General features: G+C 41.1%; 1 protein-coding gene and 1 pseudogene across 1 annotated transcript in view; both read left to right on the top strand.

Annotated features, from left to right (window-relative positions):
- CDK12 (cyclin dependent kinase 12) overlaps positions 1-10911 on the top strand; it is a 31394-nt gene extending 20483 nt beyond the window's left edge. Inside the window, exons 12-14 of the mRNA XM_075278245.1 lie at positions 3486-3688; positions 3830-4264; positions 9375-10911. Of these exons, the coding sequence (XP_075134346.1) occupies positions 3486-3688; positions 3830-4264; positions 9375-10066 (1330 nt within the window). The 3' untranslated portion in view covers positions 10067-10911. The remainder of the gene's footprint in view (positions 1-3485; positions 3689-3829; positions 4265-9374) is intronic.
- Positions 10912-19548: 8637 nt separating this feature from the next.
- LOC142211037 (U6 spliceosomal RNA) lies at positions 19549-19668 on the top strand (annotated as a pseudogene).
- Positions 19669-21269: the final 1601 nt, after the last annotated feature.

Raw genomic sequence — 21269 nt, 5'->3', positions numbered from 1 at the left:
TTAAATACCGCGTTTCCCCGAAAGAAGTTCAACCACCTGAAAGTAAGGCATGGGGGGGAGGGGTTAGAATTGCCTAATATAAGGTACCTCCCCCCCCCCCTTCCCTGAAAATAAGGCATGACAAAAAAATCATTGCAGCCAGCTGAAAACACTGTGTGCAGTGCTCCGTGTGCACAGGTATGCCGACTGCTGCCTCTTTTGTTGTATCCACTGTTCTGGCTGCTGTAGGGTGAGTGGCAGGAGCAGCAGCCGGCTTTCCTGTGCACACGGAGCACAGTCCACAGCATCCAGCTGGCTGCAATGCCAGTGAAGTGAGGCTCTCCGGCGCAACCGCCAAAAGCCTCGCTAAGCCCTGCCCACCACTTCTGCTGCCAGCACGAACAGCAGCACTAGCGCTGCTACGAAGAAGGGGAAGGTGAGTAGGATACCTCCCCCTCTACACTACACTACCTACAACCGGCAGTCATGCCACCGCTCAGCTAACGAAGTGCCGGCATGACTGCTGGTTGTCATAAGACGTACCCCGAAAATAAGACCGGCCCTATATTTAGGACGATAATTTAATATAAGACACTGTCTTATTTTCAGTGAAACATGGTAGGTTATAAAGCCCAGTAGAAGTCTTCGATAGGCGAGAGTCCCTGGTGTCAGCCTCTATCCCTCATCCACTGATTGAAGAATCTTCAGTGCTCGAGTGTTGTGACCCTTTCACGGTTTATATCGTAGACTGCCTGTTTTATAGTGGCTGTGTAATGTAGCTACAGCATCATCCCATAGAAGTGACTGGAATGAGGCTGTATATATGTGGCATACTGCTATGAAACAGGCAGCATGTAATGTAAACTGTGCTTGCACTAGCATTACAGACCTTTCAAACTACTTTTACTGAGGTTATCAGTAAAAATCCAACTGAACTGCCCCATTAATTTTTCTTACTGTAATTCATAGACCCATCATCTCCAACTTTTTGCATTCTTTACTAGACCTTGCTCCACTTAATCCATAACAGTTAGAATTTTTTCTCTAACTCCCACTATTCCCACACAGTCATTTGTTAGTTTCAGCGCCCAGAATGCTATTTTGGGGTCCGTACTGGGAGTTGGGAGTTTTTTCTAAGGGGGCGTTCACACTAGCGTCGGTGTCCGATGCTAATGTCCGCGGAAGATTTTAGCATCGGACACTAGCTGTGTCCATTCACAATTTGCATTGTTTTAAATGGGACACCATGTAGTGTCCGTAGGTGGGTCATTCCGTGTCAAGTGAACCAATGATTTTTCCCTCTATATTTTTAATTCTTTTGAGATTTTGTCATTTGGTAATAGTGTGTCAGAGAATGCAAAATGTGAAGAAAAAAAAATTCTAGAAATTTTTTTAGATTTTTAATTGATTTTCAAAGTTCAGAAAGTGCGAATTTCGGTGTTTCCTGCCTTTACATTTCTCCTCATAACTTAGGCTAGAAAAAAGATAGAGAAACAAAATAAACGCCATTCTACTCAGAACTATACAGGCTTTCACCAAATATGTCACAAGAGTATCTTCGTTAATATTTTACCCATGTGAACGCAAACGCAAAATTTTAAAACGCATTTCCGAAAAAAATGTTTTATTTAAAAATTTCAAAAAAATGCACATGGGCCTGCTATGCCCTTAGCCACATCTGTACCAAAATTCAAGTTGGGATCGCGATGGGATAATATTTTAAAATATAACTATTACAGTGTCATTCCGAAAATCTTGAATTCAGATCTGTTCAGCCTGTGGTCTAAAATGACAGTGAAGTCCATGAAGTGGTAGAAGGCGGCACAAGATTGGCAATGGATGACATAACTGGTTATGTGACCTGTGAATATGATCGGCGCTGGTGGCTGGCTACTGTACTCTCCAAAGATTGTGAAAATGAAGACATAAAATGGACTTTTTTGCATCCTTCTGGTCCAGCACCATCCTTTGTGTATCCAAGAAAACCAGACATCTTACAAGTCAACAAAAATCAGATATTAACTCAGGTGGAGCCGAACACCATGACAGGCCGTACATACTCTTTGACACAAAAGGAAATGGCCATTGCTAGTAAGCGCTTATGGACAAGATTACATTTCACTCACTAGAAAGGACAAATTGATGATAAAAGGCCAGTAGTTTATAAACCTCCTATTAATTGTTTGATTGGTTCATATTTTATAGAATGAGGATTTATCTACTGGACTATTTTTCTTAATTAATTACATGTTTAGTGATATAATAAAAAACAATTGTTACATGTAGAAATAGGTGTTATAAATATTGGTTCTTGTACTCTTGTTAACATATAATTAGGATGAGACTATTTAGAAAATCGCACTTGAGGATATGAGCAGCTTTTTTCTTTCGGTTTGTTCAATGCACTCAGGTTGAAAATGCTGAACAAGCTGTGTTCTGATGATAAGATGTATTTATTGTGGCACTTATGGGATTTGTTTTTTGTTTCCCTTTATTGTTGCATATAAATGTTGAATTCAGCAAGTTGTAATTTGAAAAGAAAAAAGGAAGAAGCTCACACAAACATAAAATCAGATGATTCAAGGCTTAAAAAATTTTTTTTAAAAAATTGATCCCAATTTGGTCCCAAGTTGAAAACCTGTACAAATATAACCAAGAACACAAGTAACACAAATGCACTTTTTCACAATTTTAGAACATACGTTTTTTTCACAATTGCGCATCAAAATTTTGAATTTGATTTCTCCAAAACAAAATATAAAGAAACATCGTCTTGTGACATATCAAATGAAAGCCGGTACCGCTCTGAGAAAAATGATGCCTCTCCCACCTATTTATCTTAATTCTAGCCCAAGATATGTTAAAAAATGTAAAGCCATACCAGGCCAAAATTCACACTTTTTCAAAACTTTAGAAGTCTATAAAAAATTAACTGATGAAGAAAAAAATTCAAAACTTTTTATTTGTAATTAACTTAAGTTGTACTTCATAAAAAATAAAAATAAAAAAAATCTAAAGACGTCAGGTAAAAAAAATATTCCTATTTGGATCACTTGATATGGAATGACCCGGGTGTCCTTAAGTGTCCGTTTGCAAAGATGTCCGATTTTTTTCAAGCAGACGGCAAAATCCTACATGTAGGACACTTACATGTAAACGGACACTTAAGGACACCCACAGACACTACATGGTGTCCCATTTAAAACCATGCAAATTGTGAACGGACACAGCTAGTGTCCGATGCTAAAATCTTCTACAGACATTAGCATCGGACACTAGCTGTTGGACACCGACGCTAGTGTGAACCCTGCTTAAGTGATCATTGTCTTTAGCTTGGGAAAGCCCTTTAATGCTAGTGTTTACGCCGTCTGTTTGTATGTTAATGAGCTATGTTATGGATAATTCACCAGTCTATTTAGTCTGGAAGGCCCGTTAATGCCAATGGCTATGTCTTCTGTCTGAAAATGTCATTTATTTATTTAATTTTTTCAACTTTTATCCTGCAGTCTCCCACATTGGCAAGACTGCCATGAGCTTTGGAGTAAGAAGAGGAGAAGACAGCGGCAGAGTGGCATCCCTGTAGAGGAGCCTCCTGCCATAAAGGCTCCACGAAAAGAAAGTGTATCTGCCCCTGCAGCAGACCCTATTAAAAATAGTAGCCCTGCACCTCCCGAACCTGCAAAGGCTGAGACTGGTACTGCAGACTCGGGTAAGTGCCTGAGTTAGGTTTTATATAGAATCTGTAAATCTTTTGAATATAGCCTACATGAGATTTTAACAAGCAAAGGCAGCCACACATTACGACAGGCTGTATAAAAAAAAAATAGTAATTTTCTTTTTTTGTTTCTAGCTGTTTTAGCAGATATCACACAGCATCTAAACCCAAGTGAACTGGCTATTCTTCTGAATCTTCTCCAAAGTCAAACAGACCTCAGTGTTGCCCAGATATCCCAGCTCCTAAATGTTCAGGCCAATCCAGACATGCAGCATCAGCTGGAAGTTCTCAACCAGTCCATTAATGCATTGACTACCACTGCGGTGTCATCTCAGACGGTGGAACCCCAGAAGGAAAATACAGCTGAAGAACAGGTGGAAATGGAAGGGCTGGCACCTCAGGGAGATGTGCAGAATGTTCTTGCTGTCCTGTTGAGCCAGTTCATCAAACCTCAGGAGGCAGCGGAAGCCCCTGGGGAAAGCAATGGAGAACAGAGCGGCGCAAATCCAACTGTACGGTTAAGACCAGAAGAGGAGGAAGAAAGTGCGGTGTTGGAGGAGGATGACGCAGGTAAATTCTGCTCACCCTGAGTCACCCATCTTGTCCACACTGCATTTAAGACAAGTAGGCATGACAGGGCCTTTTTTAAAATAAACTAAGGAGGCTGTGAAGACTTGGTGTAAAAACTGTCTTTGCACTCTGTAGTTTTTCTATGCAACAGGGAGAGGGTGGCTATATAGTATATTGAGTGGAGAATCCAGAGACCTCACACTCATGTATTTTGGTTTATAATAAACTGTAAAATTGAAACCATTCTCTTTAATCTTTTTATTTGCACTATTTATTGCACCTTGAAAGATCTGGACTGCAGATGGCATGTGTATAACAGAGTAAGAAAGCCTAACTGTTCACATTGCTTGCTTAACATGTTTATTTTCATCTGTTTTGCATCCCCCCCTCTTCTTCTTTCTTCACCCTTTATTCACACAAATAACAATAACTTACCTCTCATTTCTGTCTTCTCTCATGTTTTTACTAGGGTGACTCTCAACCTACACTGTTCATATAATGTATTATTTTATGCTAATGCAAGGAAATATACAAATAATGTAGGCCCCGAGATCAGTTCATCACCGCAACTCCCAACTTCTTGAAACTTGCTAAAACATCTATTGAAGTGGAAGTTGCATCTGGCTATACACATCCCATGCAGCGGCTGCTGAAGGGGAATAATACTATTTGCTGACCATTCATTTTGATAGTAAGGCGTGGCTAGACCAAATCCATCCATAATACTGCAGAAAACACAACTTTATAAAAAAAAAAAAAAAGCATGTACCATATTTTTCGGACTATAAGACGCACTGGACTATAAGACGCACCTAGGTTTTAGAGGAGGAAAATAGGGAAAAAAAATTTTGAAGCAAAAAATGGTAAAATATTTAATATATGGGAGTTGTAGTTTTGCAACAGCTGCAAGGCCACATTGACAGGTGACCCTGCAGCTGTACGGGGATGCATAGAGTGTTTTTTTTTGTGGGGCCAGCTGTACTTTTTAGTTATACCATTTTGGGGAATATCTATTGCTTAGATCACCTTTTATTGAAAAAAAAACCCGGTGGTTTATGATATATATATATATATATATATATATATATATATATATATATATATATATATATATATAATTTTTTTTTTTTTTCTAGGGACAGGAGGTGATTTAGAACTTTTATTTATATTTTTAAAGCTTTTTTTTTTTTTTTTTTTTTTTTTTTTTTTACTATTTTATTCCCCCCCGGGGGCTTGAACCTGCGGTCACTTGATTGCAAGTCCCATAGACGGCAATACAACTGTATTGCCGTCTATGGGACATTCTGTCTATTAGTATTACGGCTGGTCATAGAGACCAGCCGCAATACTAATACAGCAGTGACAGGCCTCGGAGCCTCATTAGGCTCCCGGCTGTCACCCGAACAGGTCGGCTCCTGCGATATCGCCGCGCAGGAGCCGGCCTGCAACTCTACAGGTACGGGGCTGGTGGGGACCGGCCCCGGGGGAGAAGGGGCCACCGATACTGACCCGGCATCCGCTGTACTAGAGAGGCGGATGCCGGGGAGGGATAGATGCCGGGGCCTGAGACATCGCTGCCCTGCCCTGAATGAAGCCAGCGGCGGGGGGACGGAGGAGCGGAATAGCAGCATCACTCCTCCCGCTGCTGGCTTCATGCAGGGCAGAGGAGCGCAGCGATGTCTCAGGCCCCGGCGTCTATCACTTGCTGGCTTCCGCCTCTCTAGTACAGCGGGTGCCAGGCGCCACATTCAGACTATAAGACGCACCCTTCTTTTCCCCCCAAATTTGGGGGAAAAAAAGTGCGTCTTATAGTCCGAAAAATACGGTAAATTTTACCTGCAAAAAATACATCATTTTGCTTGTAAACTTTTATGCAAAGGGATAGTAAATCTGTGCTTAAAGCTTATCTTAATCTTAAGACCTTCCTGGTGTACTCTGCAAGTGTTAAGTTCTAACTGGAGACTATTAGTACAAACCATCATACATTACTGTTAAAGCTTAGAAGCTGCGGCCTGGACCATCAGTGACATTCAGTTGATGCCCTGCTGCAATGGCCTGGATCAAAGCTAGCTATGACCCTGGCTGTTTAATCTAGTACATGCACAATCCGTAGTGACGGAGTTATCTCAACCAGCAACGACTCCACAATGTGATCATTTCATCTAACCCCCATTAAAAAGAATAAAAACTAAACAAATGGCAAAATGAAACCAATAAAAACTGCAGCTTTCCCCCCATGAAATAAGTCCTCATACCGTACTGATGATTGCAGAAAAAAAACAAATTATTAAATTTCAAAACGGGTCAAAAAAAAAATTGTTAAAATAAATTGTATGAAAATAGTGAATATTAAAAAGAATGTACATTGCGTTGACATGTCCATTATAACACACTGTGATCACTGTAAAAACAAAATCCATAAACCCATTTTCCCTCAAAGTTATACAATAGATACGTGTCCCCTTATGATGCCATATAAAAATACTAACCTCTCGTATATTTATATAGATAGAAGAATCAAAAAATAAGTTTGCACTCTTGTAGTGTGGCAATAAAAAGCACACATAACTCAGTGTTTAGAAGTTCAAGAACGATATAGAGGTGGGGATAAGTGATTTGGGGGTTATGTTGTAAAGGATATTGGATATATGGAGTGCTAGACGCCCTTATCTGTTGTGCATCTTTTTGAGATGGCCAAGTAATAGCACTTTGCTATATTGTCAGTCCCATAGAGTTGACTGGAGCACAACAGACATGTGCTTCTGTCACTTCACCCTCTTTATAGATGGTTCTCATCTATGCATATCCATAAAACTAAATACAGAACATCTACATCCAATTTTAGATAGATGGATGTCAACAAATCATTTGCCCATTCAAAGTCAGTAGGTTTTTTTTTTTTTTTTTTTTTATTTTGTTTTTAATATCAAGAGAACTTTCCCTTCACCTCAGTCTTAATCAGTGCAATGTGTATGTAAGATTTGTTATGCTGTCTTTGTAGGGACAGTGTATAAATGGTTTTTCAGATGTAATGGCGTAGTGCTAGGATATACCTTCTTTTTCTGATTGCAGGGAGACCCTTTCCACTGTGTTTATGGATTTTTCCTCAGTGGGTGGCTGAGTGCACTGCCATGCAGGAAAAAGTTAGAAAGCGGTCTTAGGCTCCCATACACATAGGAGACCAGTCATATGAACTGGTGGATTTCAGCAGGACTATATGACTATCTTGTGTGTATAGGGAGCCTACTGACTTACACGTATCGGGCGTGTTTCATTTTATGATCCCTTGTCTACCCTGTTGATAAGCTGCTGCCAAAGGTGTCTGTTAGCGATTGATCTCTCTTTCCTCATTGACAGGACACATCATGTGTGTGTATGAGGACATAGGGACGAATAGTTGTCAGCTAAGTATAACTATTGAAGGTGTGTAGTCACATTTTAGTTTCTTGCCATGTCTTCCAAGACGGGAATTAGTTTTTACTGTACTAAAGTCTACTAAACGCATTATGCATACAAACCTTTATTGTAACCCAGATTGTAGCGCCACCTCTTTGTGTCCAGGTGATACATATGATGATGCATTTAATATTTTCTGACCCTACTAATGAAAAGCAAACAAATGTGATCTTTTGACATGTCAGAACATCATGGCTTTGGAGCCTATGACCTCAAACTATAGTACATTAAATCCCTTTTAGGCCACCCAATTATCCCTATATTTTGATGGGATATCCTAAACTTATCAAAACTGTTTAACTGAAAAAAATACCCCTGTTGCCCATAGCATCCGCTGGAGCTCAGCTTTAATTTTTAAGCTCCTCTGCAGCGTGACGTACTCTCTGTGGTTGGTTGCAATAGACTGTAAGGCCAATCTTATCATATTCTCAGGCTTTTAGTTCTTTGCAGTGTCACGGTCCCTTCTTTTTGGTTCAGACTTGTAGGAACATCATTTTTCGCCCCAAGAATAGGCTATTAATTTTTAGCCTTGGATAATCCTTTTAAAGTCTGCCTCCATTTATGCGCTAGGACCATAGAGGTTTCTGGACATGCACGCCTTGTGCCTTGTTCCGTGTCCTGGAGGCCACAGCCTGATGGACCCCACTGACTATCAATTACATCCTGTAGTGGTCTTCTGAGGTGTCTGCTGTTCTGTTGTCTGCAGTAGCTGCTGCGTGCAACCTGAATATGTTCCTAAAGGGGTTTTCCATTAGGTTGTTTTATAGATAGATAAATAGATTATATAATGGGCCTGCACTGATCCAATATATATGGCTTGTTCTATGGACAGGCTATAAAAAAAACTCCCAGAAAATACATATTCACAAATACAGCACCAGATCTATTGGATGAAGCAGTCATTTGAGAAAATCATGTCGAGAGAGTTGTACTGTGTCTATGGGTGGGTAGGAGGGGCGATGGGGCATTACAATAGTCTGTTGGGTATTCTCATTGACACCAGAGGGGAAAAAATTGCATTAACACATGTATTTTGTGTAGTAGTGGTGTACTGACTATTAAGGGAATTGGTCCAGCTGTGAATAGAGTATTATAGAACAAGAGCCCGGCAGATTGATATATAGTTTTACAGGAAAGGATTTAGTCTAACTTGTATTTCATCCATTTTATCTCCTCTTGGAGTCCAGTGGGCAGACTTATTAGTGAGTGACCGTATTCCCTCTGTAAGTATCACGCAGAGATCTCGGGTACTGTTTAGTACCGCCCACTGGACTCCTAAGCACAGGACGAACTACAAGTAAATCTTTTCCTATAAAACTATATGGATCTTCTTGGCTCTTCCTACGGTGTAACATGCTGCCTATAGACCAGACTTGCCTTAAGTCCCATAATAGGGTCTATTAGCTTAGAGTGAGGGATGCGAGCTGTGACTATTCGGTGAGATAAACCTTCTCCTGGATTATTAGGGCTACAGGTAAGGGTCATTGTATCACTATATATTGCCCTCCAGCAGAATTAGTTGCAAATTGTTTTCTTGTGCACTTTGTATTGTATTATACATTGTTCTTTTTTTCTATCCGCAAGTAGTGTGTGGTCCATGTGTAAATATGTTTTTTTTTTTTTTTTTTTCTGTTACCTATATGCATTTTTAAAGATGGTGTCAAAGGAAGTAACCTTTCCCCAGCCTCTCACCCTCGTATCCTGCCACCAGAAAAGAGACCACCTGAACCGCCGGGTCCCCCTCCACCACCACCTATTCCAGAGGGAGATGCTACAGATGCAAATCCAGTGGTAACGACTGCCCTGATGCAACGTTTTACTCACTCTGAAGTGGACCCAGACCCTGTGAAGGGGGTTAAAGACACTCACAGACAACCCTCAGACTTTTCCCGAAAACTATCCTCCAGGACTTACAGCTCTGAGGGCCCCGAGGATGTATATAATGTAGGGTCCGATGACAGAGACTCAGGGCAGCTACTTGGGGAATGTTCTCCTCAGTCTGTAGCTAAAAGCAGGACATTCCCAGCACAACTGGGGGAAACAAGTGGTTACCAGGGAACAGGATCCCTGCAGTTCCCAGGGGATCAAGACCTCAGGTTTACAAGGGTCCCACTAGGAATGCACTCCGGCACCGTGCCTCCAACTGGACAAATAGAGGCGAGCAGTAACAGTTCTCACCTTTACCAAGAAGCCAAAATCTCTAATTACAGTGAGTTGGGGTCAGGGACTGCAGCGGCAGGAACAAACCAGGCATGGGTGGCCCCTGCTCAGGCTTTCAGCAAGGCATACAGAGCACCAACCCGTGCACCTCAAAGAGGGGGACGGGGACGAGGAGTTCCTTACTGAAATCCAGTGACATTGCCATGAAACCTCCATCCTTCCGATCTGCTTCCCAATAGGGTGACAGATACATTGTGGCTGATTGTAGCGGCTGCACTTATTCTATACCCACAGAGCCTTGAAATTTAGTTGGGATTGCAAAAAAGAAATGGGATGTGTGAGAAAAGTGGTACTGACTTGAGAATGGTCCATTGCTGCTCCGCCAATATGTGTTGGACACCTTGATCTTTTGACTTAAGTTTGTTCATCCTTTATTCATTTTTCTATTTTGGCTATGTGACGGTTCATCAGAAATGGCAAGTATCCATGTTTTAAGACGGTTATAAGGCAGGCTGTATAACACAGGTTATGTGTTCTACGTTATCTCTTCTGGCGCTAAAGGGCTCATTCTGTTGCATATAGAGCCTTATGGAAATTAAATTGGTAAGTGGCATTGCTCAGGAAACTAGAGAGATGCCACATGAATGCAGCTGGCTGTGTAATATGTTTTTTATTTTGTCTTTTTTTTTTTTTTTCCTCGTGTCATAAACTGCTGGATTCTACATACAACTTCACTGATCTCTAATTGGCGCCTCTTTGTTTTTTTTTGTTTTTTTGTTTTGTTTTTTTACCTCAAATTTGGCAGAGAGTCTCCTGACCTTAGGAAAATCTAAGAAAACAGACTGGCAGTGGGCAGGTATTATTATTGTAATGCCCTATTGAGTTTATATAAATCTATACTTTTTTAAGTTTTATTTTTTAGGACTAAGTAGGCCACTGTGACAAAAATTCCACTTTTTTTTTTCCCTCTTCTCCCTTTTATTTCTTATATACTGCAGTTGACACCATGAAGTTTTTTTTTAAGCTGTTAAAGGGCCTAGCTGAATAAATACAAATGACAAAAGAGAAATCTTGTGTTTTACATAGTTACTGAGGGGTCTTGCTGCACTATTTATTTACTGTAATGACAAACCGCATACATGGGGTTCATCTATTCTCATTTTTCCTAAAATTAGAGTGAACCTCTTATGATTGGGAAGATTTATCAAAATCGCTGCAGAGAAATTTGCAGCAGTTGCATATGTAAAACTTTGTATTGTATCTTTACTAGAGATGAGCGAGTAGGTATTCGATCGAATACTACGGTATTCGAAATATTCGTACTCGATCGAATACTATCTCTATTCACAGTAAGTATTCGATTCAGAACCAGCGTTGATTGGCCGAATGTTATACAGTGTATAGTATTCGGCAAATCAACACTAATTCTGCAGCAGGCTCGTCCCTGCTAGTCGGGAGAGCTGGCAGCTTGCTGTTACGAGGGAACTGACTTTTTCTCATAGGAATGAATTGACCAGCGTTGATTGGCCAGTGTACAGCATTCGTCCAATTAACGCTGGTTCTGCCGGAGGCTCGTCTGCGAGGAGGCGGAGTCTAAGATCGGACCACAGCAGTCTCCATTGTGGTCTTAGACTCCGCCTCCTCACAGACGAGCCTCCGGCAGAACCAGCGTTGATTGGCCGTATGCTGTACGCTGGCCAATCAACGCTGGTCAATTCATTCCTATGAGAAAATGTAAACTGCCTCGTAACAGCAAGCTGCCAGCTCTCCTGGCTAGCAAGGATGAGCCTGCTGCAGAACCAACGTTGATTGGCCAAATGCTATACAGTGTATAGCATTCGGCAAATCAATGCTGGTTCTGCAGCAAGCTCGTCTTTGCTAGTCGGGAGAGCTGGCAGCTTGCGGTTACGAGGGAGCTGACTTTTTATCAGCGCAACTGCAAGCGCTGTGCAGTTAAACTGCACCGACCCCATAGACTTTAATGGAGTCCGTGCACTTTAACTGCACAGGGCTCCTCCTAAACACTCTCCTCCTGCTATTCGTGGACTTGGTGACTCTTTTTTAGTCGAATAGTGATTTCCCCTGAAACAAGCATTTTTTCCCCATAGACTATAATGGAATTCAATATTGGATCGAGTAGTCGAATATTGAGGCTCTACTCGAAACGAATATCGAATCTCAAATATTTCACTGTTTGCCCATCTCTATATCTTATTAAAGAAATGTTTCCTTCTCCACGTGTCAGTCTGAGTTACTTTTTACAAAGAAGTCTATGGCGAGAGGAAGGGGAGGAGCTGGCTGCTAAAAAGGAAAGAAAAAAAACACTCTGCTACACAAGTGAAAAAGCTCTCTTGATACTTCTGTATCTTCAAGATAAGACTCTACCACTGCACGGAATAAGACAATAAATCGGTCATCAAGCCTTCCCCCTTCTCTTCTATAGACGTCTATGTGTGGGATGACTACAGAGTTTGATTCTGTACAGATAGGGAGCAGCCTAATAAGTGGAGTAGGAAAGGGGTTTCTTTAATATAATATATTAGTTTCTTGTATTCACCTGTTGTTCATTTGTTAGAACAGGTGAATATACTGTAAATGTTATATTGTAATTGACCTATGGTTTAAAAGGGAACCTTTGGCGAGGATGTTGACGCTGAATCCGCCTCAAAATCAGCCTCCAAAAAAAAGCCTCCCAACAGACTTCTATTGGGAGACTTTTTGGAGGTGGATTCAGCATCAACATCCTTGCCAAAAAAACTCTGTGTGAGCTGACCCTTTCAGTGACCTGGGACACTAAACCGCCTGCAGGGCCCTTTGGACCAAGGATTTAGCGTACCTGTTGCAAAAGTCATCCGTGCCTGCACAAAAAAATACCCAAAAACCTTCTATATTCCGCGTGCACTTGTGCTCCCTGTGCTGGCACGATCCTTGTGTGAAGCTAGAGGAGTACACCTTGGGCACATGTGTAGTAAAGCCCGGGTCTACTTTTTTTTTTTTTTTTTTTTTTTTTTTGCTAAATTGATGCATGGATGGCATTACAACTGGCTGATTTGGGGAACTAAACCCCTGGTCCTTAGGAATATGTGAGTGGTTTAGTGCCCCAAATTGCCTTGACATGTTCCCTTAAAATGATATAAACAATCATCACTATGTTAATGGACAAAATGCAGTGATCTATTCTATATGGGACATAAACAATGGTTTGGGGCTCAACTGATGTTATTGGGCTAAGGACATACTAGTGAAATTTTGTAATGCCGTTGTTTTTTTGTTTTATTTTTAAAGGGATGCTCCTGTAATAAGTTGTACCCTATACACTGGATAAGTAATAACTGCTAGATTAGTGAGGCTTGACCGCTGGGATTCTCATCAATCACAAAAAACAGGGGTCCAAAGTTCCCCGATTTAAATAAACATTTTACTGCTGTCGATATTTGGGCACTTTACCAGAATGCCCCTTAAACTACTAAACAATAACTGCTATTCAGAGGAGTAAATTAGGTTGTCCACAAAACTAGGTAGGGTCCGACACCTGGGCCCCCGGCCAATCAGCAGTATGAAGAGGCTGCAGTGTTCACATTAGTACTGACTCCTCTCCACTACTTACCAAGCATGGCACTGTACAATCCTGCAGTGGTTATGCTTGGTATTGCAGCTCTGTTTACTTGAATGGGACTGAGCTGCAAACGGACCATTTAACCAATGAACATGACATCATGTGATCTGTGAAGTGGAAGGTGTTCTCATGGAGTGCCACTGCAAATGGCTGGTCCACAGGGGTTCCAGGTGTGAGACCCCACAGATCTTTGTCCTCACTGTACAACTACAGTGTTGAGGAGTTAGATAGGAGTAGTGGTCACACATGTTCCCTGACACTCCACTGAATGTAGAACCAGCAGAAATATCCGAGTTTTTCACTTGACTGTTTGGCAGCCCTGTAGTGCACGTCTGACTGCTCCTCTGAAGACCCCTGTTCTATTGATAGATGGGAATCCAAGTGCTTGGACCCTCGGAGATCTTGCATTTACCAACTTTCCTGTGTATAGGTGATGAATATCTTTTGTGGGGAAAATTAAAACCCTTTAAATGGGTTGTCCAGGCTAAAATAATAATTTTTAAATTAGGCTGGAGGATGTGAAAACAAAAACCATACTCGCCTGTCTCCAATGCTCCGGTGCCTTCCCGGCGTGGTCCAGTCCTTCCACTCAGCTGACTTCTTGCGGTGAAGTTCCTCGCTGGCTGTGATCTCCCGAGTCCCTTCCACTAAGGACTGGTCACATGTGATGGGGGCTTCTGCCGGCAGACCACAACGGAGCTGCTGGGGTCAGGCGAGTATGTGTTTTTATTTTTATTTATTATTTTTTGTTTGATTTTCACCTCCCCAGCCTCATTAAAAAATAACATTTTAGACACTACCCCTTAAAGCCTTAAATATTGGGGGGCAATTTATGAAGCTGTCCAAAAGGAAAGCCGTTTATAAAGGTTCAGTAGCAAGTTTACCTACTTCTGGGTATCGTGATCTATTCTGCAATGCCAAGACAACTGAGTTATGAATGAAAATGCTGAAAAAAGTGCAAAAGAATCATCACAAACGATAGCTATTACTTACAGACATGTTGGAATTTTCTGACAAACCACCAAAACCAGATTTTTCTTTATGATCTATGTAATAAAATGTGAATATACCCTGTCCTGTGTAAGATCTACATCTCTCCAAAAAAAGGGGTTTACACATACTCCAGTTTTCTCTCTCTAATTTTAGGATTTTGATCTCATACGTGAGGTGCGGGATTCTGGTACACAGTACTAGTGAAAGGGACAAGTTTCTTATTTTTCCTTATCTACACAACTGTGTTATAGATCAAGGTTGTATAGATTTGTACCTGAAGATATCTGTACAGGAATATATTCATGCAAAATTTACTTTTTTTTTTTCTTTAGATTGTGAGCCCCACACAGAGCTCACAATGTACATTTTTTTCCTATCAGTATGTTTTTTTGGGAATATGGTAGGGAAATCCATGCAAACACGGGGAGAACATACTCCTTGCAGTTGGTTTTTTGCCCTTGGCAGGATTTGAACACCAGGACTCCAGTGCTGCAAGGCTGCAGTGCTAACCACTGAGCCACCGTGTGGCCCCACAAAATTTACTTAAATCTGAAAAGACCTTTGACCACTGAGGGCGGGTTCACACCTGCGCCCGGCCTCTGTTTTAGCCAATCCGGCGGGTTTCCATCTTCTTCTCCGAGAAACTGGACAGGGGACGGAAACCCAGCAGTCAGTTTTCAAACCCATTCACTTGAACGGGTTTGTAAAGTGACCGCCTGTGTGTGTCTTTTGCCTCTCCGCGATGAAACCATTAAATTTAGCTGAACACAAAGTCAGACATGCAGGACCTTATGTCCAGTTAAAAAAAAAAAAAAAAAAACTTTTGCTGCGGACAGGCAGAAGATGAACACATTGGCTAAAGCGGAGACCTTATCATTATCATTATGCGACATGAAAGTTGTAGAAAAGCCAAACTTATTTGATTTTGCTGGTAAGTCACATGTAACTTTTTATTTTCTTTTTCTTTTTTTTTTTACCTAGACTTCAGTAGTACTCGTATGTGACATGTCTATGTCTTGACCGTGTTTTTACAGCTAAATCATAGCTCTAAAAAGTTGCACACCTGTTTTAGTTGTATGGCTTTTTACCATGGGAGATATGTTGTTGTGTAGCCATAGTCTAAAAATCAGTCAAGTCATAGCTTGCATGTAACTTCCATTGAATTTTTTTTTATTTTTTCCTATCAGTATGTCTTTGGAGTGTGATAGGAAACCCATACAAACTCCTTGCAGATGTTGTCCTTTGTTGGATTCGAACCTAGGACTCCAGCGCAAAACTGCGGTGCTAACCACTGAGACACCGTGTTGCCCCTTCCATTGACTTTGAATACGACTTATGACCAAAACAATATTGGATTTTTTTCCATCTGTGTTGTCACACGTTGTGATGCGATAATATAGACCATATGTTAAGACCTGACACCCCGTCCTCATTGTGTCCATGTTCCCTTTGACCCCACTTTGTGCCCCTATATAATGCCCTCCTATGTGTAACACACAGCATAATGCCTTCTACTGGCCCCCACTTGGTATAATGGTCTTATTGGTGTACCCACTCAGAATATTGCCCCGTTAGTGCATCCGCATGGTACATTGCCCCCTCTACCAAACCATGTGCACAGGTCTAGGGGGGTCTGCAGGAAACTCTCTTTGCTCCATAATAACACAGACAGTAGTCGGTAGAAAGACTGATCTCCCAACCACTGTCCCTTTTGCAACTATGTAGCACAGTAGTGGTGGAGCAGGGATCTGCAGGAGTATCAGGATGGCTATGCTGCTGTGCAGGCAGCGGGATGAGAGCTGGTCCCAGTTTTGTACTACTGCTGTATAGGCAGCGGGGGCGATAGCTGACGCAGAATGGAATATGGTTGCTATAAAGGGGCAAGTAGACACAGACAAAGTTGTGGGATGGAAAGAACATTTTATTTTACCAAATCATACTGAATGCATGGATTAACAGAGTTTAGGCCGTAATCTTCTCTCTGTGACCTGAAGAACTCTAGTCCCCCAAAGATGAACTTCTTTAAAGATGGTGGTGTTAATATGAGTAAGGGAAGCTTAGTCATTGCCTATGAGATGTGTAAGAATAATGGATTTGCTTGATTTGTCTTCAGATCATCCTCCAGGTGGCACTGTTGCTTGTTACTTGGTGTAACCTGTACTTTTGTAGATATGGCTTCTCACAAACTCTCGGGTCATGTTGCTGTAGGGCAGTCCTTTGTAGCTGGTAGATTTTATGGTGGTTCTTTGGTAGCGTTCTGTACATGATGCCTTTTATAGAAGATAGGGGTAAGCTTGATGCAAAGTTAACTGTTCTTTAAAGTGTTTAATTTCAGGAAACAGATTCTTTTTAAGGGTCTACTTCTACTTCTTTCCAAGGGTCTTCCATCATGGATTGATTGTAGAACATTGATATCTCTTGGAATTACTTCTGTAAGGTACCTGTTAGTGGAGAAGCTCAGGTTTAGACCTAGTGCATATGGGTACGTCACGTTATAAGAAGCTGATATCTGGGTGCCTGACTGCTCAGGCCTACAGCAATTTCCTATAATCTTTGCAGTGTGAAGGTTAGGTCATAGAAACAATTGTTCATTCATTTTCAATACCACCGCTGGTGAAATGAAGTATTTCACAGTTTCTATTGAAGGGGTTATCGACTTTCTTTAGAACTATTAGATCTATAAGGGTACAGCACCCAGGACCCATGCAGATCATCCCATACAAAGTGTAGCACTAGCTTTAATTCTGGCAGTGGTTTCATAGACTTCAATAGGATGAGTAAGCAGTCTGGCTCTTTGCATGTGAACATTACCAGGAGCCATATTGTCCCTGACAGATGATCAGTGGGGGGGTCCCAGGTGTTTGGACCATTGCACATCTAATATTGACGACCTATTCATAGATATTAGAAAATGAATGGCCTGTCCATGTTATTCATGTCCTTCAGAGCATCAGGTGCTCTTTGTAAGCTTAGTTACTTGTAAGCCCCTTTCACACGGTCAGTAATTTGCGTCAGTATTTAGAAGTTACAACCAGAAGTGGCAGAAATCTTTCCATGATAACTTTTCTCAGATAAGATTCCACTCCTAGATTTAGCATAAAAATACTAATGCAAAATACTGACTTAACCTGTCTGACCTGTAGCCTTACCTTTCACCTTTACTATGAAATTTATTTATTTATTTTTTTTTTTTAGGAATTAACCCTACTGTTGCTATGCATATCAGTTTCCTTGGTCATAGAGGAGATTGATGGGAGTCTCTGGTATTGGACCTCCACTAAACTCTGAGGCCTAGATTTACCCAGTATTTATCACCTACCTGTATGTTCTTCTCAGGATATACAGAGCGGTTCTATGAACTCCGTTTAGGAATAGGTTTAAATCTGAGACAACTTGGGGTGTAGGCAGGTTTTATGTTGTAATAAGATGCCGAATTCCGTTGATTAAGAGATCTGAGTCGTCGGTATTCGTAGTATCCATGTGCCCCATAAGAAAAAATGTAAATTTGAGGGCTCCAGGTATTCGGCGAGGCTGACAAACTTGTGCTTTGCAGGTTTTCTTGCGGTGGTATCGCGTTTTCTGGTGGACTGTTTCTCTCTTGGATGTGGGATGGTGACGTTCCCTCTTCTCCAATTCCTCTGACTTGGGGAGAATTCATTTTCTCTGACCTGGTTTATTTGTATCTGAAGTAAACAATAGTGATATCAGAATTATGAAATGTTTCATGGTAAAGAACAGGGATCTTTCTTATAAGACAGAGCATTGCCTGCAGCAGTCTTGGCTTGATGTAGATTGTAGTTCTGAAACACTTGAGTCACAGGTCAGAAACCCTGCCTTTTGGCCAATATGGCCATGTAAATAAGCCCTTTCAAAAGTCTGATACTGTTCTTATGAACAGTGGGGACCCCTAGTTATCAAACCCTTAAACTTATCTTACAGATATAGGATATGTTAGGACTGTGGTAAAACCTCTGTGTTGTGGCCACCTACTACACAGGGCACTGAGCCATTTTCTTCTGGCTCTGTGTACAGTATCAGACGTCCATCAGATATCAGGCCATACATTTAAAAAGCTGGACAGCAGCCTATCAGTGAGGGTACTGCTGTAAGACCCCCACTCATCTCATATTGATGTCCTATGTTTAGGATGGGTTATTAATATTTTTAGCCCACAAAACACCTTTAGTAAATTAGCTGTCAGCAAGTTCCCATCATGGTGGCTGCAGGCGGCCCGCATTATGTCAGATTAAAGGGAACTTATCAAGATGATTGGGATACTAAACCACGCACAGATCCTTATGGAATGGTGTTTTAGTCTCCCAAATAGCCCTATTGTAACATTATCAGTACCCACAATAAAAATAATAAACCTCTAAGCTCATCCAGTCGCTGTACTCTGGGTCACAAGCTAGGTGTACTAGGTAAGTAAAAAGGTTTAAATGTCTCTTATCGCATTAGCAGAAACTGTTTCAATAAGGCTGGTTGGGTCACTAAACCCTTGTTCTATAATGGCCTGTGCATGGTTTATTCTACCGAATTGACCTAACAGGTTCCCTTTAAGACCCATCTTGTGGAAATGCAGGCGCTTTTTTTTTTTTTTTGCGGTTTTGTGAGCTAAAGCCAGTAGTGGATTGAGCAGAAGGGAGACGTATAAGAGTTTCCTATATATTTCCCATTCCTTTTATAGCCGTTCTTGGTTTTGCCTCAAAGGGATTGTATCTTTAAAACTTTTTTTAAGACGTCAGAATAGCCTTAAAAAAGGCTAATCTTCTCCTACCTTTTGTTGTCTTCCCCGTGCTGCCGTTCGCAAGAAATTCAGTTTTTCTCGGTATGTAAATGAGTTCTTTCGCACGGCGGCGCGAGAAGACAACAAAAGGTAGAATAGCCTTTCTTAAGGCTTTTTCGACGTGTTAGTTAGAAAAAAAAATAAAATTTAAAGATAGGATCCCGTTTAAAAAAAAAAAAAAAAATCAACAAAATCTGCAACAAAAAAAGGACTTGCAGGACTCCAGGACTTGCATATTAATAATTAAATTTGATAGGTCACAAAACTTGATCAGTGCAAACTCACTTCAGCAGCACATATACTAAAACTGGAACAATACATAGAAGATTAGCATGGGCCCCTCTGCAAGGGTGACACGCAAATTTGTGAAGCGATCCATTAAAAAAAATTTTTAAAGCAGAATTCTGGCATCAAAAAGTCGCAAAATATAAAGTGTACAGTTTAATTTCCCCATGTCCCATCACTTCCTTACCTTAAATCTTGTCTTTGCTATCCACAGAAGTAATGTTGCTGCTGGGCTGAGTTCAGTATTTATAGGGATCTGGTGGAGCCTTTATATTGTCATGTAATGTGATGATGTCATCGGTAAACAAGAGCACATTCACAGGTATTAAGTAGATTCACAGGTAGACCTTGACCAGTGAAACCTTTTATCTATCTATCTATCTATCTATCTATCTATCTATCTATCTATCTATCTATCTATCTATCTATCTATCTATCTATCATTAATGGGGTCTCTCCTTTTAAAACTGAAAGTGGCAGAGAGAGTTCTGTGGTTTTTGGTGTTTTCTATGAGAAATCTCCAATGGAAGATACTGCATTTCAAAAACATTCACTTCTGCATTTTTTCAGGTTCCCCCTCCCCACCATGTGTAGATAACATTAAATAGCCCCATTCACTTTGCCAGAACTGTAAATTGCTTTTTTCCCCCCACTGACTTGGCAATGTGGGGCCTCAGCCATGAAATAGTTCTCAGGACTGTTTTTAAGGCCTGTTTGTTTAACTATCTGTTTTTGCAGACTAAAGAAATAGATGTTGTATATGCGGGGTTTTTTTTTTTATTTCCATGTGCCATGCGTGTCCTTTCCATGAGACGTCTGGGTGTCGATTTTTGTTTAAATTAGTTTAGCAAGTTACTAACATTAGCACATGTTACCCCCTCAGACTTGTGTCTTCAGCCCCATTGTCCTCCCCTATTATTATTCTATAGGGTCTTGTCATTGTATTTAGATTACAACCTAAGTCTTGTCAGACCACCTGGTGAAAATCTTGTAAAGGCATGAGCCGCCTTCAATTGCATCTCTTCATCAGTCATTGATAGTAGAGGCCTCATGTAAATGGGGGGCCTGTATGGGTGAGAACTGATCATATTATTGGTTACCCCTCCCCCATGCAGTTTTCATTGATCAACTTATTTGCTCCTCCCGTGTATAGGCGTCCTGAGATAATTGTTAGGGCTTATTCATACATCTACATTTCATTTTCATTCATCGTTTTTCTTTTCACGAACCATGGGTCTGTAAAGAATAAAAATAAGTCCAGCTCTCCATGTATTTCCACATGCTCATGGTTCACATCAATGATGTAAGTCTATGGGTCAGTGAAAAATAAGGACAACACCCGTGGCATCTGTTTTTCATAGACCCAAAAACTTGAATTGAAATGTGAGAATGAGGCCTTATAGTCTTGTTTCATTGCTGCGAACACTGCGGAGGCGTTTACATGGCCCAATGCAAACGGTATAGAGAAGACCCAACATTACTACAATTGTATGACCCCGTGTGTACAGTTCTATGGCAGCGGCAGGGGTGTACTGTAGGTTACTGGCTCTTATACACGTGTTAGACATTCTTATTATCGGGGGCCAGCAGCCATATAAGCAGAGCTGTAGAGTCTGTAGGCCAAGCCAACACCAACTCCTCTTCTCATTTTCCACAGCTCAACTCTGGCTCGTTTTTTCATAGATGGCTGACCGACCTGGCCAGACAGA

The sequence above is a fragment of the Leptodactylus fuscus genome, chromosome 6 (assembly GCF_031893055.1).
Source record: "Leptodactylus fuscus isolate aLepFus1 chromosome 6, aLepFus1.hap2, whole genome shotgun sequence".
NCBI classification, from domain to species: Eukaryota; Metazoa; Chordata; class Amphibia; order Anura; family Leptodactylidae; genus Leptodactylus; species Leptodactylus fuscus.
This window is presented reverse-complemented; position numbering and strand designations above follow the sequence as displayed.